This window comes from Lissotriton vulgaris, chromosome 4_1, assembly GCF_964263255.1.
Source record: "Lissotriton vulgaris chromosome 4_1, aLisVul1.2, whole genome shotgun sequence".
NCBI lineage: Eukaryota > Metazoa > Chordata > Amphibia > Caudata > Salamandridae > Lissotriton > Lissotriton vulgaris.
In genome coordinates, this window is record NC_141691.1 from 68,054,527 (window position 1) to 68,078,234 (window position 23,708).

Consider the following 23,708-nt stretch of genomic DNA (forward strand, 5'->3'; position numbering starts at 1 on the left):
TGCTATGCCAACGTCTTTTTGTAGTGTACTTTACACGTTTTTCAGCTCTGGCAAAGTAGGCCCGGAATTCTGCCATCGAGCCTTTTGTCTGCCTTCTGACTCTGAAAGCCTCAGCCCAGGCTGGCCAGGCTGCCCCCGTACCTGTGAACTCTGCCTTACTTCCAGCGCGGCCCACCGCGCTCAGTTCAGCCTGCTGCCTGCCAAGAATGAATTCAACCTTCGAGTTATCTGTTTCCCTCTCCGAAGATGCATTCCTGCCTACTAGTTTAAGTAAACATTCCCCCAGCTGCAGAGCGAAAGGGCCTGGCCTTACTGTTTCCGTGCAAGTAATTCATAGCCTCTGTTACCACGCTACCATGGAAGGCCCATGCCCCCACGCTTCTCATGCAGACACTTAGGCGCTTATACACGCACTCACAGTCAGTATAGAATAGCTTCTGCCCCAGAGACCTTTCCGCCCAGATAGTTCAGTTCCTAAACATCAGATATCAGATATGATAGAAGCACAAGTTGATCTGACATGCCAGACTTCTGTCTCTTTCCGTCAGTTTAAATGTCAAGTCCCCAGCACCCCCCAGCTTCACGTCAATCACACGTCATGCAGCTGCGCGCGCATCCAGGCCTCAGATTTCTGCTGACATTGCAAGATTCTGCTTTTTGTTGCCACCCACTTATGACACCTACCTGTGACGTTTCTCGCACACACTTCTATGTTCACGCCTAGTTCACGCCTCCTAATTACGTATCATGACCACGTGTGTGTTTTATCTTGTTTCTCTCAGCTGTTACGCCTTCTGCATTGACTTCTATTGTGTATATTAAGTATAAAAGTAATGTAATGTCAATAAAATATTGCTCTATCCCTTCTTACACCCCTGTGGTGGTAAGAATCCGATATCCAGTCATGACCATTCCTTTTTAAGGAATAAAACCCCTGAGAACTCTAACACCACGGACTCTGTTTTTTTCTTTCCGATTGAGTTATTATTGATTAAGTACTTACCTGCATAGAAATTAAGATGGTAAATTAAATATTTACGACACCATAGGGCACGTATCTTTGGGCAACTTCACAGGGTGTGGTAAAATGTGGCCTAGTGTCCACAACCCTTCATACAAAGGTTGTCAGGTCTAGCCCCTATTCTCGCCAAAACTTTCCCTGTGATGTATGATCTGTGGAGTAGCCTAAGCTGTATCAGCCTGAATCTCTGTGTGATGGCTGCTTCTTGAGGGGACATAAGAGCCGTTTGCCAGTCCTCGTCATCTATAGGACCTAAGTCGTCTTGCCACCACTCCCTGAGCTTCGTAAAGGTGTCTGGTAGGTTATTACTCAATAAAATACTTTTTTAAATTTAAGGCAATAAAAAAAAATGTCAAAATACTTCCCACCCTATTACCATAAAACTCCAACAAACACAAATTAAATAAATATCAGAACAAGATAACAGTACATGTTATTTAAAAATAGAGTAAAATGATAACATTACTATGCAAAAAACTTAAACATAATTAATATTCAAATTTTTCAAAACAAATATTAACACAATCATGCAATTAACCTGCTAACAAGAAAATAAATGTGTTACCATTGTGTTAAAATGATCTATGACCTAACTAACAATTATTACATAATCTAATTAACAAAGCCTATTTTTAAAAAGTGTGATCAATTAAAAAAATGAATATTTAAAATTATCACTCTATTCCCTGCTACAAGCCCAACACCCATAGAAAAAAATGTAATTGACATAAAACATTTAAATGTATTGCCATTTATCTCCAAATCAAAAAAATAAACATAGCATTTAAATAATATTGTAGCTTAATAGTTAAAAACTATATTCTATAAACTTACATTAAAAAACAGTTTTAAAGGCCCCAACAACCCAATATTCGTACCTTCTATTTACTTTCCCACAATTATTTTTTTTACATCACAACGTTTTTTATACAACATTAGTCTCACAATATTTTGTATATGATATTTTGTCGGAATATCTTCCAGGCATGACCTTTAGAAACATCTATTTTTTTTTATTTAGGCTTCCTGGCTTTGGGAGCCCACAAGCTTCAAAGCACAAGACCCAACGTCTGCAAATGTTCATAGGCCCACAAGCACACATTAAAGTTTGCTGCTTTTATAACTTTTTTAAATAAATGGATTGTTCTTGTAGATTTAGGGTTGATTTGTAATGGTAAGCGCGTTACTTCTATCTTAAACCATTGTAATAAACTACTTCGGATATGCCCTGCAGCCAGCCTGCTGCATGCTGCCCAACCTCACCGCACAAGGCCTATGGGCAGCAGCAGGTAGGCTTCATTCAATTTAATGTTTGAGTTTACAAAGTAAAATTTGGCTTTACATACATTTTTGCCTGATGTGGACAAATAAGATCCATGACTTTGTTAACCTGTATGTAAGGTTCACAGACTTCTCTGATTTGGAACCAAAAAAGGTCCAGGAGGTTGCGGTTTTATAAGCCTATTTTGAGTTTGCAGATCCAGACTCAGGGTTGATAAAAACTGTGGGATTGTTTTTATATAAACAAACTTCAAGAACGTTTTTTGGGACCCTTCTCAAAGGCTTGGGACAAACACTCCTCACTGTGCCCCCTTGTGTGGCATTTTATTTATTATTTTTTTAGGAGACCATGCTCCACATCCTGGCCAAAACAAAAGTATTGCATGTGCAGAAGCCAGTCAGAGCCTTCAGGTTTGTGAACCCTTGTTTGGGTCCAAGAACCGAAAATATATACAGTTGGGGTGTGTGTGTGTGTGTTTGTGTGACGCCCCCTCCCCCCAAAACATCAGTGCTATTCCTTTTTCAATTCATGAACTATGGACGTGACCGTTCACACATTATTGGCAGGGAACAACAGAGATGCAACCCAGAGAGGTGTTGTTGAGGCCTTCTGTTCGGATATCTCACAGCAGGAGTGAGGCTTGGTCGTGTAAGAACACATAGTAGCAAGATACACATTGTTCTAATGAGTTGCATTGTGGTCGCCGCTGGGAAGACTTAAGGCTAGTAATTTTCCTCCTGCTCCTTATTTCCTGCTCTGCTCGCTTTCTTACTATGCCTCTGCGTGTCTCTCTCCCTCTCTCTCTCCCTCTCCCTCTCCCTCTCCCTCTCCCTCTCCCTCTTTCTCTCTCTCTCTCTCTCCCTCTCCACCCCCACCCCAATTCTTTCTCAGCAATCTACTGAATGAGAGAAAAATGTGGCACTATGCAAGGTGCCAGGTGTCTTTAATCCTGTGGCTCTCTGGTTTGACGTGGAGACTTGATGCTCTCCTGAAATGGCAGCAGGGGTCTGTGGTTTTCTCCGTCAGCACTGAAGTGTCATAGCAGAGCTGTGTGAGGCTGTCAGTACTAGAGTATGGATGCTCAGGGCACGTATTAATTGATGTGCATGGCAAAATTGGCTTCAGGAGAAGCTGCAGCACTGAAACGGCAATGCTCAATGTCATTGATGTCATCCATCAATCTCTTGATAATGGCGAGACCTCCCTTCTTATCCTCCTTGATCTCTCCGCAGCGTTCGATACAGTCAACCATTCAGCCTTACTCAATGACCCGCTTCAGCCTTAACAACACTGTCCTCAAATGGTTCACCTCATACCTTCAACACCGAACTCAGCAAATAAAAATTCAAAATTGTCTATCTAACCCCTCTCCTGCCTCCATTGGAGTCGCCCATGGTTCTATCCTCTCCCCTTCCCTCTTTAACCTCTTTATGGAACCCCTCACTCTCATTCTTAAACAAGCAGGCATCAACTACCACCTATACGCTGATGACACACAAATCTACTTCTACAAGATTAAAACTCACGCCGACATCTTACACCTGAACAACTCCCTTCACAAGATTCAATCCTGGTTCCAGTCAAATCATCTCAAACTAAACCCAAATAAAACTGAAATCATCCTTTTTGCCCCTAAAAAGAACCGTCTCCCCATTCAATAGTGGTTCTCAGACCTTAACGCACTCAACTGCTCACTCACACTTTCCAACTCCGTCAAATCTCTTGGCATTACTATCGACAACACCCTCACCCTTAACGTTCACATCAAAAACTCTGCCAAAGGAGCCCACTTCACTCTCCGTTACCTCAAGAAAATCAAATCATTCTTACCCATCGATGACTTTAAACTTGCAGTTCAATCACTGGTTCTTTCACATATTGACTATGGCATCGCCATCCTCAACGGAATCTCCAAGGCCTAACTTGCCCCTATTAAAGCTGTGCTCAACCTTGCAGCCAGGCTCATCACAGACTGCAAACGCTTCGATCATATCTCCCCAGCTCTCAAATCGCTTAAATGGCTTCCTATCGAAGGAAGATCAACTTACAAAACGGCCTGCATAACTCCTAAAACACTCCACCAAAACACTCCGCAATACCTATCCGAGAAACTCCTTATCGCTGGTACCACTCGTCCTCTGAGAAGCTCCAACTCCCTCCTCCTAATCCCTCCTCTGCACAAAAAGAAAACCACACAATCTCTCTCCTTCTCTGGAAATGCCCCTACTATCTGGAATACTCTCCCGAAAAACCTGCGCTGTAACCCCTCATACGACAGCTTCAAAAAAGACCTCAAAACCGACCTCCTTAACTACTACTGGGGATCCTAACCTGTGCCTGACTCCTGATCTTATTTCACTACTCCTTATTTGTCTCTGTAATATTTGGCCCTCTTCCTGTAATCCACTCTACATATATTACCAGTATTATTTTGCTTCAACTCCTGTTTCATCCCTCCTTGATTTGTAATGTTGTTGTTTTTTACTTTCTCATGCTTTTTATACCATGTTTGCCGTATTCTATCCTGATTATGTAAAGCGCTCTGATACCTCTGGGTCTAGCCAGCGCTATATAAAACTTTTAAAAGAAATAAAGTGCAGGACAGCAAGCGTTGAAACATGAGGCTCATCACAGGCACATCACTAATTGTATTTATCACAGCAGTAGAATAGTGTTTCCGAACTATTCTCAGCAGTAGAACTGTGGCAGGAGGTGCATCAACTGAGCCACAGGAGCAAGGATAGTAGTGATACAGCTCTGCACTGAGCTGTGCATGTCAGTGGTGTAACAAAACTTGAGGGGACCCCCCTGGAAACTACATGGAGGGGGACCCCCTCCCATTCTCTGTGCCAGTCTAGAGCTCTCAGGCCAGCGACCCGCCATACTACAGGGGATGCGGGGCTATTGTTAAGCCACTGTCATCAATACAGCTGTTATACGCAACACTGGATGGTGGAGTTAAAGGTTGGGCTTAGTCTGGCAGCAGGCTATTATAGGTGGTGGTCCATTCATTACAGGGTCCCTGCCATCAGTAGGCCGGGGAAGTATGCCCAATTTTAGGTGGGTTTCCTGATGCAGACTCCTGTCATGATATACATCGGGCCCACTCATCATTCAGTTTTGTCAAAAGTGCATCAACTGCTCCTTCTCGTTTCCATTTTAAAACATTAGACAATGCGACAATGCAGTATTTCAAAGGCAGATGTAACTACAAGGAGCACATTTTGATAATACATTTTTATTAGCAGACAATAGCAATCTTAAGAGGCATTGTATAGCTTCATACACATGTTGACCCCAATTCCATCCCAGTCTCTCTCTCTCTCTCTCTCTCTCTCAGTCAGTCTCTCTCTTTCAGTCAGCCAGTCTCTCTCTCTCTCTCTCTGTCAGTCAGTCTATCGCTCTGTGTCATTCGGTCTCTGTCAGTCTCCCTATCTCTCTCTCTTTCTGTCTGTCAGTCAGTCTCTTTCTCAGTCAGTCTCTCTCTCAGTTTTTCAGTCTCTCTCTGTCAGTCAGTCTCTCTGTCAGTCAGTCTCTCTGTCAGTCAGTCTCTCTGTCAGTCAGTCTCTCTCTTTCTGTCAGTCAGTCTCTCCCTTTTTGTCAATCAGTCTCTTACAGTCTCTCTGTCAGTCTCTCTCAGTCAGTCTCTCTCTGTCAGCCAGTCCCTCTCTCTGTCAGTCTCTCTCTCTCTCTCTCTGTTAGTCAGTCTCTCTCTCTCTGTCAGTCTCTCTCCCTGTTAGTCAGTCTCTCTCTCTGTCAGTCTCTCTCTCTCTGTGTCAGTCAGTCTCTCTCTCTCTGTCAGTGTCTCAGTCTCTCTCTCTCGCTCTCAGTGTCTCTCTCTCTCTCTCAGTCTCTCTCAGCCGGTCTTTCTCTCTGTCGGTCAGTCTCTCTCTGGCACTGTCTCAGTCTCTCTCTCTCAGTCAGTCTCTCTCTGTTAGTCAGTCTCTCTCCTTGTCAGTCAGTCTCTCTCTCTCTGTCAGTCGCTCTCTCTGTCAGTCGCTCTCTCTGTCAGTCTCTCTCTCAGTCTCACTCTCTCAGTCTCTCTGTCAGTCAGTCTTCCAGACAGTCTCTCTCTCTCTCCCTCTGTCAGTCTCTCTCAATCAGTCATTTTCTCTCTCTCTCTCGCAGTCAGCCAGTCTCTCAGTCAGTCTTTCAGTCAGTGACTCTCTGTCAGTCTTTCTCTCTCTCTCTCTAAGTCAGTCTCTCTCTGTCAGTCAGTCTCTCTCTCTGTCGGTCAGTCTCTCTTTCTCTGTCAGTCTCTCTCTCTGTCAGTCTGTCAGTCTCTCTGTCAGTCAGTCTCTCTCGCTCGGTCAGTCTCTCTCACTCTGTCAGTCTCTCTCTCTCAGCCAGTCAGTCTGTCAGTCAGTCAGTCTCTCTCCCTCTCTCTCTCTCTCTGTCAGTCAGTCAGTCTCTCTCTCTGTCAGTCTCTCTCCTAGTCAGTCAGTCTCTCTCGCAGTCAATTAGTCTCTCTCTCTCTGTCAACCAGCCTCTTGCTCTCTCAGTCAGTCTCTCAGCCAGTCATTCTCTCAGTCAGTCAGGCAGTCTCTCTACTCTCTCCACTCTCTCTCTCCACTCTCTCTCCACTCTCCACTCTCTCTCTACACTGTCCACTCTATCTCCACTGTCTCACTCTCTCTCCAGTGTCTCTCTCTCCACTGTCTCTCTCCACTCTCTCCACTCTCTCTCTCCACTCTCTCCACTCTCTCCCTCCACTGTCTCTCTCCACTCTCTCTCTCCACTCTCTCTCTATCCTCTCTCTCTCTACACTCGCTCTACTCGCTTTCCACTCTCTCTCTCTCTCCACTCTCTCTCTCTCCACTGTCTCTCTCCACTCTCTCTCCATGCTCTTTCTCCACTGTCTCCCTCCACTTTCTACCTTTTCTCCCCTCTCTCTCCACTCTCTCTCTCTCCACTCTCTCTCTCTCCGTTCTCTCTCTCCACTCTCTCTCCACTGTCTCCCCCACTCTCTCTCTACTCTCCTTCCACTCTCTCTCCACTGTCTCTCTCTTCAATCTCTCTCTCTCTTCACTGTCACTCTCCACTCTCTCTCCACTGTCTCTCTCCACTCTCTCTATCTCTCTCTCTCTGTCCACTCTCTCTCTACTCTCTCTCTCCACTCTCTCCCTCCACTCTCTTTCTCTCCACTCTCTCTACTCTCTCTCCACTCTCTCTCCACTCTCTCTCTCTCTCCACTCTCTCTCTCTCTCCACTCTGTCTCTCCACTCTCTCTCTCCACTCTGTCTCTCCACTCTCTCTCCACTCTCTCTCCACTGTCTCTCCCTCCACTCTCGCTCCACTGTCTCTCTCTCCACTCCCTCTCCACTCTCTCCTCTCTCGCTCCACTCTCGCTCCACTCTCTCCCTACTCTCTCTCTACTATCTCGCCACCCTCTCTCCACTGTCTCCCTCCACTCTTTCTCTACTCTCTCTCAACTCTCTTTCTCCACTGTCTCTCTCTCCACTCTCTCACCACTCTCTCTCTCCACTCTCTCTCTAATCTTTCCACTCTCTCCTCTCTTTCTCTCCACTCTCTCTCTACTTTCTCTCCACTCTCTCTCCCCACTCTCTCTCCAATCTCTCTCTCTCTAATCTCTCCCTCTCTCCAATATCTCCACCCTCTTTCTCCACTCTCTCTCACCACTCTCTCTCTCCACTCTCTCTCTCTCTCCACTCTCTCTCTCTCCACTCTCTCCACTCTCTCCACTCTCTCTCTCCAATCTCTCCACTCTCTCGCACAAAGTAGTGTGCGTTCTAACAAGAGTGCTTACCTAAGGGCACCATGTTGCTGCCTCGTCCTGTCTCATATGAGCATTGCCCTGGAGAATGCTGTCTCTGGGGCCCCACCCCCCATCCTTGTCCATTCCCATCTCAGAGGATGTGCCCTGTGGGGAATGCTCTCTCTGGGGCCCCCACCCCATCCTTGTCCTCTCCCATCTCAGAGGCTGTGCCCTGTGGGGAATGCTGTCTCTGGGACCCCCACCCCCATCCATGTCCTCTCCCATCTCAGAGGCTGTGCCCTGTGGGCAATGCTCTCCCTGGGGCCCCCACCCCCATCTTTGTCCTCTCCCATCTCAGAGGCTGTGCCCTGTGGGAAATGCTCTCTCTGGGGCCCCCACCCCCATCCATGCCCTCTCCTGTGTCAGAGGCTGTGCCCTGTGGGAAAAGCTCTTTCTGGGGCCCCCACCCCCATCCTTTTTCCGGGCCTGGCGCGCTCTGACTGAAGAGAAACAATGTAACTTGTTATATTGTTTCTCTTCAGTCCTGGGTAGGCGCAGGAGCTCACAGCAGGCTGCATACTGCAGCTGCCTGAGAAAAATCCACTCACAGCTCTCTACCGATGAGCTGAGGGGGCCCCCCTTCATGTACTGAAGACTGGGACCCCCCCTCTCCCCCCCCGCACCACGGGGACCGCGGAGATGTTTGCCACTCAGCTCTGACATGCATTCGTTATGCTCCGTTTGGCCAGCAGCTCAGACTAGTGGAGGGCCTTGTAGTTCATGATTGAAGTGCCGTGTCAGAGCTGAACCCTGTGCTGGAGTAGAATCGATGTGTCATATTTATCAGTTCAGCCCTTACCTTCACATTTAACATGTGGAACAACAGGTAGTGCTGGAGTGTGTGTGCACACTCTTCTAGAGAGCAAATTGCAAGGACTTGCGTTGCATGCGTCATTCACATGGACTTGGCATCATGGCTGACCACAAAATAACATCACACAAGAGGCTATGATATGTCACAGAATAAATATTACATTCACAGGATATTAACTAGCCCGCATTTTTAACCACTTTTTCTTCAACCGGGCCAGCTTTAGCACTGGTGGCCCCGGTCCACTTATGACCTCCTCCACAGAGTCTCATCTTCCAGCAGTGCCCCTCATCCCTCGCTATTCCTCTCTCACATATATTACAAAAAATGTAAAGCTCTGGTTGTGTTTGGCTTTACTAATAAAAATGTATATATACCCACATTTACTTTTTTCAGCAACATTAGGAATAGACATGAAAGAATGAGGAAAAAACATAACCTCCTAACCTTCACTATACAATTTGCATGAATCTCTTCGAGGAAATTTCATGTCACACACAATACCATAATAGCAGTGTAGCTTATGAACTACAAGTAACAAAAGACTCTGTATGACAAAAGCAGTAATTTACTGAGCAAGCCACAAAAAATAAGGGGGCATATTCACAAGGAGCCATTGCGGAATTAACTGCAATTTATCGCAGCCAAATTTGTGCTAAATGTACCCCACCATTCACAAGCTGGTGCTAACAGCCCACAGCACCACTTTTCCCGCGATAGCAGCCGCAAAAAACATCACCACAGAGAACCCGTGGCAAAAGCTGCGACAACACCACTCATCAACATTCACAACGACCAGACAGATCGGCGATAAAAACACAAAACACTTTTTTGACTATCCTGACCCTTTATCCTGCCCGGCGCCGTCCTACAACCGTGGAATACTGACGCTGACCTAACTGGTGTCCTTTTGGTACCTTTGCCGGCGGAATCGGTGTTGGACTCGATGTGTTTTTGACCTCCGGCGCTTCCCCCTGTACCCTGCGTAGATGGCCGCCGCTGGACGCCGAGAGCCTCAGAAGGGGAGACGAGCTGGTGAGACGCTGCAGACCACGGGGGCTTAGAGCGTTGCTCGGACGATAGGAGTCGGACCCTTCCAGCTGGGTCGGACCCTATTTCGCATAACTTGAGGCATAGACGACGCTGGAGCCCCCTCCCACGGTTAGCTTCCCCCCCTGCCACCCCTTCGAGGCAGGGGCGGACTCCATCTTAGAGCGTCTCCCCGTAGTGGACGACTGCTAACCCCCGGGAAACGTGGAGGACTCCTATCCTGTGCTGCCTTCGCTTTGCTTACGGAGTTTCCCCGGCGACTACACTGTTGCAATTCCAGCGGCCGCTCTCTCCCTTGGTATCACCACTCATTGTGCGCAGCGGGCAAGGACATGGCGCCTGTTTTCACCGCCGGAGCGCTAGTTGACACTGGGTCTGCAATGGCTGGGGACCCACGCGCCCCGGGGCCGGTGACCGCATCGGGTGTACGGGGGGACAACGCGGACCGGCTTCCGACTGGGCGCGACCCGACCTGTGGCGACATCCTGGCCGCTCTCATGGCCCTGAAGGTTGAAATGCGGAGCACCGCCCGAGCGCTGACCCAGAGGCTCGAGGAAGCACTACCAGGCAGAGCGCGATCTCGACTGGATGAACCCCCGCCGCCCCTGTTTCAATTTGGAGGGGATACAATGTTACCGACTACAGAGAGGGCGGTGGGGTATTCTCCTGGCTACAAAGTATCGAGTCTGACTGTCGACGAAGTTACAGTTGCAGGAGTACCCCTTGTTATCGGCATGACGACTTTGCCTACAAACTATCCACCGGTGCCTGGCAGCTCTTTTGCATCGTCACCTGTCCCCTTCGCTATCCCTATCAGTGGAGCCCCTGGGGTATGCTTTTGCACTGTTTGGGACCCTGAGGCGCATGAAGGCTTCACGGTCCCCTCTCTTCGTGGGCGGCCATTTTGCTTCTTTGTCCTGGTCCAAGACGTCTCGCAGCAATGGACGAGCCTGGAAGAATTCTATCGTTCCGGACAGGGTTGATGGACTGTTTGTGGTTGTGATGATTGGCTCGACTGGCGCAGACCCGGACTGGACCATGTTTTTGATAGTGGTGGGTTAGTCTTCAATGTTCTGATTGGCTTCTGCACAGTACTGTCGATTTCTCCTGCTGTTTATTTCACCTGCTGGGGGGGGTGAGCTTGTGCTGGACTGGGGTGCTGGGTGTTACAGCTACTGCCTTACTGGGAATACAGTTTTTTGGTCATGGTGTGGTGTATGGCGCCGGAGGCGTTGTCGGTGAGAGAAGCCGGGAGTTCGGCTGAGGGGTGGGCTCCTCCCCGCTTTTCCCCTTTCCTGGGAGTAGTAGGGAGGTGTAATCTTCTCTCTCTCCCTGTGTGCTATCGTGCATTTCTGGACTTTTTCTTCTCTCTCTCCTTTCCTTCTTTCGGCATTTCTTGCTGTCTCTTCTCCTCTCTTCTGGCCTCTCTTATTATCTTTCTCTTCTTTTTCTTTCTTCTCTTCGTTTCCTTGAACTGCATTTCGGGTTCTTTATGGGGCGACAGGCACATTGTCGGGGGGGGTAGGCCGTAGCCTCCGCATTGGTGTAGGGTGGGGGGGTAGATTTATTTTTCTTTTTGATTTCTATGGGCCTTTTCCTCTTTTCTGAGCTTTCTCACACTGTTTTTCCTTTCTGGGTCTTGATAGAGGATGGTTGGGAGTGGGCGGCGCTGGGAGTGGCACGAGCGTGGTTCCTGTTGTCCGCTTTGTTCTTCTACTATATTGCCACTCTGAAGGGGTGTTTCATGTAACTGCTGCTACTATTTCTGCTGCCTACTCATGTGGGACTAAAGTACGGACTCGGATCTCCTTTGCACCTATCCTTCACTGATTTTTAGACTTTAAAAAATTTTTTAATTAACCTTCATTGCTCCTTGGGCGTGATGGCCAGTGTTCTCCAGTGTAACTGATGACTAATTGTTTCCTGATGTTGTCGTGCTATTGCGCCTCCGTATTGCTTGCACCTGTGCTCAACCAGTTTTCGTGGCCGGCCTCAGGGTTGTGGGCCCGTATTTGTATTTCTGTGGATGCACCAATAAAGGTTTTCAAAAATTTAAAAAAAAAAAAAAAAAAAAACACAAAACACGCGATAATGCGCCTTAGCAATAGGAATTTTACACCTGCTGTGACCTGGTGTAAAGTCGGACGGCAGCCTGCACCACAATAGGGAGCCCTGCCCAGGGAGTAATCGGAAGGACAACAGATGCCATGGAGCAACTGAACATGCAGCACGGACACCCAAGAGGGCCACAACACCCACCCAGCGCAGGAACCACTGGAGACCAAGCAAGGACCATACGCCATAGCCAGATGCACGCATGTGTAGGGGGCAATCCACTGCACACATGTCCCATCTGTGCCCCCTGGTGCCACAGCACACAATCAGCGCAACAGGAAGCACACGTCACACATCAATGTGCAGGCAACATCCGAACACCGTGGGAACTTCACCAATGTTGCCTTCAAATACACAGCCAGTGTGGATGATCCCTTCACCCTCCGACAGTCCAACAGCAACCAGCCCTCCCAGGCTGGCACTAAGGGAAATGCACAGCCCCTTGTCAACTTCCCAATTAACACCTCACTCACCTCAACTCCACAACTATGCAATCCACAACTCTGGCAATGCACACGTCACAAGTCCACAACCAAGATGTACAACAACATGCCCACCCACCAGACACAATAGAACAACTCACATTGGTAACCTGGGCAAGCCGTGAACATGACCAATCTACGGCATGGCACCTCAGCCACACCATAGACGACTGTTGGTAGATTTGGCAACTAGGCATATGTGAAGGATGCTGTAGAACCATGATTGGGAAAGTACGCAATGCCAAGAGTGGCAGCGAATTGCTGAACAAACTGCAGTATGAAGAACACACCCATATTCACGGCGACATACACCTCTGGTGAATGGAGTGTTGTGGACAGTGGACACAACCATATCACTCCAGCCAGTGGGGGTCCTTGCGGAATAGTTGCCTGTTACACCCCACCCGTAAGCATGAACAGAGTGAGATCGGCCAGCGAATGCCAGACCAGCGTAGGGGTGTGAATAAAAAGCACATAGCCCTGGGCACAGTCCTCTTCCAGATCTCCAACATCTCTAACAGGGCGACGACTCTCACCCCGCAATGAGGCCGACTCCGTCCTCGTTAGCGGTGTTGCCTCAGATCCTGTCATATCCCGGCCTGCTGGACCACAAACCCGTCAGGGCTGACCCCACGCAGCCAGGCCACACTGATCAGCATCCAACACCAGTGTGTGTTATGGAGGACCCACCACGCGCCAGTGTAAGCTCCAAGCCTGAGGCCCGCGACCTGGCCAGCCTTTCAGACCACCGATGTCCCCCCAACGTTGGCCCACATTACTCCTTTCTCGTTAACATATTCTACCGGCGACCTCTGCGGCCCAGTGGGTCCCATATGTGAGACTGTGTCCTGGCTCCTGAATGGCAGTGACCCCAAATCCGGGACAGCGACCACAGCACCAGACTCCCTTTGATCCGTGAGGCATACTTCCAAATGCGCATCTTGTGGCACATCCTGCCACAAACCCTGTCCAACGCCATCAGGGGAGCTGTACTGCCACAAACCTTGTCCAACGCCATCCAGTGAACTGTACTGCCACAAACCCTGTCCACCGCCATCAGGCGAGCCGTGCTGCCACAAACCTGGTCCAACGCCATCCGGCGAGCATATGTTGCCCCGAACCTTGTCCGACGCCATCCGGCGAACCATCGATGAGGGACCTGGACAACCTTGCGGACCAGTAGGCCTCACATCCAGCACCTAGTCGCGAATCACAAATGGCTGAGTCCACACATGGAGAGGAGTAATAGGAAGATGCGGCTCAGTCCAGACGAAAGCCGGGTCACAGTCACGGAGGTGACCGAACACGTGGTGCCACTGAACCTGAACTACGCACACCGGTAGGGTCACCAACCTATGCCGGCATTACACGGTGAATGACTCGTGCTGTCTGTCGCCTCCAGCCTACACTGCTCTCGGCCTAGGCTGTGCTTGAGTAGGTCGCAGATTTGGAACTGAACATCGATTATGCAAAGGCAGATGCCACATCATTGCACACAAGGAGAGGCCTAAGGAGGATGTTGCCTTGCTACTTGGTGGAGAGAGAAGGATCATTGTTACGGAGATGTTCGTACACTACCGACAACTGCCCTGGTGTCACTAGCGCTGTGCATTGCGAGCCGCAGACACATGGCTGCGGGCCACTGCTGACCGCTGCCTACGGCCTACACTGTGGTCCAGTAGGTCACAGAGTCATGATTTTGCAATGGCGCAGTCCACATCAGTGTACCGGCATCATCGCAGTCTGCATCCCCACTCAGCCTCGGTGCCACTAAGTCTGTTCCCTCACATTCATGGACACTCTCTGGTCGGACAGTGGTGGCGTCTGAGCCTATGGACTAGGGGGTATTTTTCACCCCCATGTAGCTGATACGGACTTGGTGGTGGCAACGGGCTGTCGCATTCCACTCCTCTATTTGCTGATTACTGATAAAATCAAACCTTTCTGTGTCTTGTCCTGGGGGACACCTTCCACTGTCCCACGAAACACTCCGAAACATTCACTTAGGACAATGATGGTTACCCGCCCAGGTCGCATGGCCCATCTGACTGCACCGCAAGTCACCGTCCCGTGGCTGGGTGCCTGTGCTGGCCGCAGTGCATCCGGGGCCACTAACTCTGTGCTGGTCAAGTCCGGGGCCATAGGCTGGACCCTGAGGCGTGGGCCTTGGGCTCATCAATGCCATGACTCTCTGGCCTTGCGCGGTACGCAGCCTCCGGGCTCACATGCGTCCCACCAGGCCTCACACAACAAAGCGAGTCCAAACCGGCTTGGACGATGCATCATCGCAGGAGGCACACGCCACCACCGCAAGGACCATCTTCAAACACCATCTGCCAGAGTTGAAGCAGTGGTTCAGACTGGCTTCGTGGTTGCTCAGGCTTGTCGTGGATGCCATCATCGGCCTGTTACCCTGCTCAGCGCTCTGTTTGCATGTTGGCTGTCCTCTGAACTTTATCTGGATCACCCCTTGTTGCTCATTAGTTGACTCTGTATTGCATGTGTTTTCTGTTTGCGTTGCACTAGTGTTCAATGTCCAAGTGGTTGCCAACACCAGACATTCAGTGTGGAATAGCTTACACTCACCCCACACACATCCAGCTTAGGGATCACTATACATGTGGCCCTGTCAATAAAGGGGCCGGGCGCACATGCATGTAGCTAGTTCTACATGATCTCTGCATGTGTCCCTGTGGTCTTGTATGCATGTGGTCCCTGGGCCCTACGACTTTACATTGTGCGGTGTGCACCACAGATGCAGACATGTCCCAGAGGCAACAGGTTGAGGTTTGGACATGTAGGTTTGTCGTCACCCACACTATTCCTGAGGGGAGTGGCCAGGGCCATCGTACGCACAGCCAACATGGGTGTGTGACTGCTAATTGCGCGCCCCTAGGCGTGGTTCTGTGCTGTGCATGTGCATCTGCATGTGTCTCCATGGCAGCGTGGGTCTCCTTCGTGGGGTGTGGGTTGGCCCTGTAGGGTGATAGACCCCTACATATGTGTCCTGGTTCGCATTCCATGGGTTCAGTCCCCTCCAACACCTTTTGGGCCACCTCCTTTTGGCGTGCTATTCGGGTGCCATGTGTGGGTGGGTGGAGTGTTGTGAGCCAGCTGTGCCTGCGGGTGCTTCCTGCTGTGTGGTCTGTTGCAGGCACAGTGTTCTCCTCTGGGTATTTTGACTGTCCGGGTCCTGGTGGGGGGTTGCGTGGGACATACATTGGCTGTTGTAGGGCGTCGGTGTCGATGGTGTGGTGGTCCTCTCTGGCATCACTGGTGCGTTGTATTGTGTGCTCTGCTGCAGGTGTTGTGTGCCCCTCTGCGATGTGAAGGGGAGGAGCCTGTTGCCTTTGTGTTGGCATATATGTTGGCACATTGTGCTAGTTTGCATGCAGACTGTATTTCGGTGTACATTGTGTCTGTTTGGGGGGTGCTGGATTCCTCTGCTTGTGGGTCAGTTGCTGGTAGTGTTCAGTTACCTCCGTGACGCTGTTCTTGTTTTCCTTCGGTCTGCACCCCGTCTTCCTCTCCCTCTTCTCCTTGGCCTTCCTCAACCCCGTTGTTCCTTGCTGGTAGTCTGTGGGATTGTGGGGTTCGAGTTGGGCTCTGTGCTGGGGCAGGGTGCATCCATGTTGCTACATGCTTTGGCTTGTCTCTGGTGTATTTTTACCAGGGTTTTTATGGTGCATTGTCCCGTCAGACGCATGGGATTTGCAGGCCTGTGGCCGGTTTTCGCTACTTTTTGTACCACGGTTGGCCTCGTCGCATTTTTTTTGCGTTCGCATATTGCATTTTTGCAGCATGGCGTTGGTTTTCACGTGGGCATTTGCCGCGTTGTCTGGTGTCTGTCGCATACTACCGCCTTGTGAATTCCACGTTGACAGTTATTTTCCAGCAATGGGCTGCGATGTTGAAAGTTGCATTACGCTACTCTTGCGGTAGTTATCACACGTTCTTGTGAATATACCCCACAGTTCTGTGATCTGTATGGTATGCATTCTTTGCAGCAGGCACATTACCCCTCTGCACGACTTGATGATGAGTCATAACTGTCACTAGACAAAGCTCTATGTCTGTCTAGGAGGAACATTAATCCTCAGAGTTATCTTGACATGTTTATTGTTGCCCCAAAACTACTGGACGCTCAACGAGTTCTGCAGCAAGTATTGTAAAGCCATAGGATACTCTAAATACCCCCCACCCACCCCGGAGGTCAGGACCAGGTGGAGCTGCACTGGTCGCAACTCTCTAAAGCCGGCCCTGATCTCCAAATGCGCCACCTTGACCCAGGCGGTGTTTTAATAGCTTCCCCGCCACCCTGTCTGTTATTCTGCCAAGCATAACTGGGAGGGAAGAGGAAAAAGTGAGACGATATAGCGCAATCAAAGAACGCAATTTTATCGCACATTTTCCCCACCTTTTACTCGAGAAATTCAAATGTTTGGGGCAGATTTAACTGCCTTTTCTCTGCTGGCTCGGAAATGGTTTAAACTTAAGCAAAAAGTGCGGAGCCTGATTCGCCTTTCGCTCACATTTTCCGCGTGTTTTCCACACTTCAGTGGAGTATAAATGAGGATGCTCTCAAAAGTAGAGTCCGTTATCTCTCGGTTACACTGATGTGCACCATGACTGGACTTTTGTACAGGTAATGAACTTCCACAAGAATGACCGAGGGCACAGTTATTCACTCTGATGCTTAGGTCTATTAAGAAAGAGAGCGAGATGGAAGTGGAGAAAGAAAGGACTATGAATGAGAGAGGGAGGAAGGATCCCCCTAGAGTTGCTATTTCTCGAGGGGATCAGGTGGCAGCCGGTCAAGTGTACCAAATTCCAAATACAAATCTTAGGTTGAATTTGCTGGTTAGGCAGATTGTAAATTGTGCTGCTGTTACATTTCCTTGGTGCTGCGTTCTCTGAGAGTTTTTTGATAATAGGTTATGCACATTTGGCTACACGTATTCATTTGTTCATCCAGAGGTACTTGCGGGAGGATGGAAGGGCAGATGGCTGACTGAACATCTTCCATAAGGAAGCAGATGTAAAAGTTGTCACAAGTGTTTATTTTTTTCTTGCAGCCTGCTGTGGTGCATCTCCAGGGCTCTGGCTCCACTGTACAAGTCAAGAATGGTAAGGATCTAGGAGAAGGCCTCTTTGGCTACGCTTGGCTGGCACTCATATGAAATATAACTTTTGTTTGCTGTATTCCTGCATTTCTTCTTTAAATAACATAAGTGTTCTGGTGATGGGTCTGCTGGTGGCCGGAGTCAGGTGCATGAAGACTGACCATATGAGCATTCACAGTCTGACAAGAAGCTGGGCGTAGATCACAAGGCTGGTTTCACTCATTGCGCTAGGAGACCTGAAAATATATGTGAAGACAAAGTGCGGTCTTCGGAGACCAAAGTGTCCTTTCTTAAATCTTACTCTGAAGTAGTTAAAATCCTCGTCACAATCATACCCGTGGAAAAGACAAAAACATATACTGCATTCTTTTATACAAATTCATTTATTTTAAAAATATAAATAAAATCTCAGAATGCTATATGAAAATCACATAAATACAGATAGGTATCCTCTTTGTGTTGCAACTGTTCAGCCACAGATCTTTTCACTCAAATGTAGTACATAGAGTATTCTAGACCCGTACTAAAATACCAATTATACAGTTGTGCATCATAGACTAAACGTTAGACTAATCCACCGCTGTGTGTGGGGATCCTGGAACACTCAATATCCCCCTCTCACTAAATGAACCAGGAGCTTCCACTACTAATGCTGCTTTGTGCGGCAGTTGGCGCTCAAAGGCAGTTTTTTTAAGCAAATAGTGGAGCCTAGGAACTAAGACTTTTACGCATTTGTATCTATATATGAACATCGCACGCACACTTATTATAGTGTGTGTGTGTGTGTGTTGTGGAGCACCCTCTAAAAGCCTTTCACATGCAAAGTTTCCAAATGTTGGGATGTATTAATAAAAAATCCTTATGTTACCAGGTATTTTAAAAGCGCACGTACACCAGAAGGGTTTTATGGCGCTGGGGCAGAAGAGGAACGGGACTCTCGTCGAAAGAGTCATGTTTTTAGCAAGGTCCTAAAGTTCCAGATTCTGCAGGCCACAAAGGTTGGATTTTTGCCGTGACGAGATTTAAAAATAATGCACCCAGTTTTAAATAAGGCCTTCTGGGCGACTGGCTGCCTGTGTAATTTTGCCATCAGAGGCTTGATGTGACAATGCCCTGACTTAGGGATAAGTTGATCAGAGAGATCACTAAATAGGGGAATCGTGAGCTTTTGCTTTGCATACTTGGGGGACAGATGTGTACCGGCGAGCCTGATTTGACCTTAGTCATCAATTTCAACGGTCATCTTTAGTAATGGATGTTAAAGTTGAGAGTTTTATAGGATTCACATCTTCCGAGACAGTAGCGTTAGTTAAGGGGCTTGGAGGAATAATGTCTTTACTCATCTATATTTTGTCTATGAAAAAGAAGCTCAAGTTGTCACACAGTTTTTGTGTGGGGACTAATGGCATGCTTGAGCGATCTGGGTTAGGAATTCAAATGTTGTATCAAATATTTCTTTCGTTTTGTGGCCAGAATGTAGGATTTTACTTAAGAAATAGGTAGATTTAGCTTCCCCAATTGATTTTTTGTAAGCTTTTAGTCGCACAGTGAAAATGTCCTTATCCTCTGAGTGTAGGTTTTTCAGCCATTTTCGCTCGGACTGGTGTAGCTCGAGTTTTTTTTTTTAGTTGCTCTGTGTACCATTTTGATGCTTCATGGTGACGAATTGGTTTTGTTTTGCGTTTGGAGGCGTTTAAGTTACTTGCTTCCCTGAGCAAAAAGGTTATAACCTTTTTCTGATTATGGCTGGGCGTAGCTTGCGAAGTAGCGCTTCGTGAAGCTACGTAAAGTGCACTTCGCACTACACGAGCTACGCGAACTGCGTAGTAGCATGTTCGCACTGTGCAAGATGGACAAGCATCCGGCACTGTGCAATCATTGAAAACGTTATAAAATAAGGGTTGACCCAATGGTGCTGGGACCTGGGTATTCAATGCTGTGTATAAAGTGGTCCCAGTCGAACACACATTTTAAATGCACATCACAGTTTATGATCAGTACACATATTCAAAAACAAATTTTCAAGACAGAATACTCTGAGTGATGTTATTTAATATACATCCTCAAATGCAGATCAGTTGTTAAAGTAATCGACAATTATTAAACATTTAGTCTCAATGCCCAAAAGAAGGGGCGTGGGAAGAAAAGGACAGGTGGGGGGGGGGGGAAAGGGGTGGTGTGTGTGCTGTGGTTGGGATAGTGTGGAAGTGAAAGCAAATTATAGAAAAAATATATCAGGTGGTCTTATATACATTTAAAGTTCAGTACCACATTGACATATATACATCGTCATTGAAATATTTACACATTTAATAATCCTATCCCAAAAACACAATAACACAGCCACTAAATGTTCTGTTGTCAGAAGGGTAGGAGAAGGAAGGTATGTCGACGTTTCGACCCCAAAAGGTGTAGGCTGAATCCTGCCCTACTGCGGAGTCTTCTTCAGGACAGGTGGGGGGTGGGATGGTGAACAGGGGCACCTGAGAATTAAAACACATTGTTCAGTTTGGGATAATCTATTGTTACTCCTAATGTGTGCAGTGTTAGTCACAACATATTTACCTAAGAACCACACCTGTGTCGTGTGGCACAGTCTACAGTAAATGTTGGGCCGGGGGGCTCGAATGAAGGAGGAGAGCGCAAGAACCTAAAAAGAATTAGGTTTAAATTAGGAATGTGGGCAATTACACAAAACGTCCCACAATACAATAGAAATTCATCCATACATCGTGCTAGAGTTGTAAAGCATCCAAAAAATACCCAGCCGGGTTAAAAACATGAGTAGTATCGTCATAAACAGGAGGGTTGACCAACCTGGAGCTCATCCGGATAAAACCAAATCATATCGCCACATATATATGCACACACAACACAAGGTTGTGGAATCTGTTACCATCATGTTTGGTCTCACGAGGGATTGGAAACAGCTCAGGACTAAGAAAAGTAGCTTGACTCGACTCACAGGGCAAAACGAAAACGGGGTATGCCTGCTGGAGTGTGCTGCATAATATTAATTCAGACAAAAGGGGCATTCTCATTCACTCCAATGGTCATAATTATATAGTTACCTAAAGTTAGTGTGCTCGGCCTGAGCTTCATGGGCTGCACTTTGTGTTTGAAAAATGTCGGGATATAGTTCGGGGATAACTTTTAGCCTGCCAAAAGTAAATGACGGAATTCAATTAGGACAATGTAAAAAACCCCGTAGGCTGAATAAAGAGAAAGGTTTCTCCATGCACAGTAAATCTGGCAATCTTACCGCAACTAAGTGGGGCGATGGCATTGAATGCCGGCTCTAAAATTCCATTGGGTCCGGATGCAGATTACAGATCCCGTGGAACAGGGGCATAGTCGCTGACTGAATTGGAAAGCAACCGAGGCTAACGCATCGCGATTATTTCAAGCGGCGAGCGCGTGTGGGTGCAGCAGCTGGATGGCTGCTAATCGTTTCAGCCAATAGTGGGCCTGTGGTAGTTTAGAAAGGAGACTACCTAGTTGTAGTTTTTTAAGGGCCGGCTCAAGTTAAGCACACAAAACCGGAGGAAAGAATGGTGATTTCTACGGAGCTGAAATCTTCTGAATCTTTTTAGAAGACAGGTCTCCCAGGATGGATTTAAAAACCGAAATGCCTGTAGGGTATCTTTATTGTTCATATATGTTATGGATACTATATAAGTGAAAGAGGTCCGTAAAAGAAAATTTACGGTTCACTACGTAGTATTGCAGACCACAGGTTTGAGAGTGAAATATTTATCGTAATGGAGAGTTGTACTAAGGGATACGTGGTTGTGCATCTCTTTATAGCTGAAATACATCACATACGGAAATTGCATCACAGTTGAAAAGTATGACTCTCATGCAGATAGTGTGACATAAATTCACGAAGGGAAAATAACACAATGGAAAATACTGAATATTCAGGGCAATGTTATATAGTGGTTATACCAGTTTGATTGAGAGACAAAGAAAGCATATCCTGGAAAAATTATGCACATTGTCATATTGTTCTTCTATGCAGTATCTAAACGAGAAACATAGAAAAAAACATATTTCTTGAAACGTAGTCAGTATAAACATGCTAATTGGGCATAGCTGGTATCATGTTCATTTAGCCTATGATGTATCGTGTCAAAACGGTTCATCCATTTGCTTTACCTTAGGTCAAGGATGGCATTGATGCTTCCGCCCCTAGGTCCTAGGGACACTCTCAAGGACCACCCATTGTATCTCTTCCACAGTGTGGCCTGCCCTTCTGTAGTGATCTACCAATGGTGCCCCAATGACCTCACATCTGATCCTACTCTGGTGCTGGAGGATGCGTACCTTAACTTTCTGTTGTGTCTGTCCTATATAGGCTAGGCCACAAGGACATAAAATACAGTAAATGACATTGTTTGTGTTACAGTTTGTAAATGTCTTTAGGTCTATGGTGTGATTTTTGTAAATGAACTGTTTTGTTTGTATACCCAAGGGACAGGCTTTGCAATGTCCGCACCTGTAATTTCCCGTTATGACAGGTAGGTTCCACATGGCTTGTAAAGATGGAGATTCCAGCAAGGAACAGACTACATGATCCCTTATCCAATCTCTTCAGATACTAACAATTTTCCTTATGTTGTTACTCTGTGTGCAGAATGTAGTTACAAAAATCATCCTCTCTTTGTTGTCCTCTAGTTTAGGCTGTGTGTTCAGGAGTTCATCACGGGGGCTATACCACGCCCGTTTTTGAGCTAAAAAACGGGCGTGGTATAGCCCCCGTGATGAACGCCTGAACCCACAGCCTAAACTAGAGGACAACAAAGAGAGGATGATTTGTGTAACTACATTCTGCACACAGAGTAACAACATAAGGAAAATTGTTAACAAGTACTGGCCATTAGTATCTGAAGAGATTGGACAATCGCAGTTACCCATGCATTCCTTCAAAAAATCAAGAAGCATAAGGGATCATGTAGTCTGTTCCTTGCTGGAATCTCCTGAGCCTCCATCTTTACAAGCCATGTGGAACCTACCTGTCATAACGGGAAATTACAGGTGCGGAAATTGCAAAGCCTTTCCCTTGGGTATACAAACAAAACAGTTCATTTACAAAAATCACACCATAGACCTAAAGACATTTATAAACTGTAACACAAACAATGTCATTTACTGTATTTTATGTCCTTGTGGCCTAGCCTATATAGGACAGACACAACAGAAAGTTAAGGTACGCATCCTCCAGCACCAGAGTAGGATCAGATGTGAGGTCATTGGGGCACCATTGGTAGATCACTACAGAAGGGCAGGCCACACTGTGGAAGAGATACAATGGGTGGTCCTTGAGAGAGTGTCCCTAGGACCTAGGGGCGGAAGCATCAATGCCATCCTTGACCTAAGGGAAAGCAAATGGATGAACCGCTTGGACACGATACATCATGGGCTAAATGAACATGATACCAGCTATGCCCAATTAGCATGTTTATACTGACTACGTTTCAAGAAATATGTTTTTTTCTATGTTTCTCGTTTAGATACTGCATAGAAGAACAATATGACAATGTGCATAATTTTTCCAGGATATGCTTTCTTTGTCTCTCAATCCTACTGGTATAACCACTATATAACATTGCCCTGAATATTCAGTATTTTCTATGGTGTTATTTTCCCTTCGTGAATTTATGTCACGCCATCTGCATGAGAGTCATACTTTTCAAATGTGATGCAATTTCCGTATGTGATGTATTTCAGCTATAAAGTGATGCACAACCACGTATCCCTTAGTACAACTCTCCATTACGATAAATATTTCACTCTCAAACCTGTGGTCTGCAATACTACGTAGTGAACCGTAAATTTTCTTTTACGGACCTCTTTTACTTATATAGTATCCATAACATATATGAACAATAAAGATACCCTACAGGCATTTCGGTTTTTAAATCCATCCAGGGAGACCTGTCTTCTAAAAAGATTCAGAATATTTCAGCTCCGTAGAAATCACCATTCTTTCCTCCGGTTTTGTGTGCTTAACTTGAGCCGGCCCTTAAAAAACTACAACTAGGTAGT

At 47.2% G+C, this 23,708-nt stretch overlaps 1 protein-coding gene across 2 annotated transcripts in view; it reads left to right on the forward strand.

The window, feature by feature from the left end:
• Positions 1-23,708, forward strand: part of EDA (ectodysplasin A) — a 1,522,411-nt gene that overhangs the window by 1,178,578 nt on the left and 320,125 nt on the right. For both annotated transcript variants that reach the window (XM_086918330.1, XM_086918332.1), the window contains exon 6: positions 17,613-17,664. In XM_086918330.1, the coding sequence (XP_086774456.1) occupies positions 17,613-17,664 (52 nt within the window). The remainder of the gene's footprint in view (positions 1-17,612; positions 17,665-23,708) is intronic.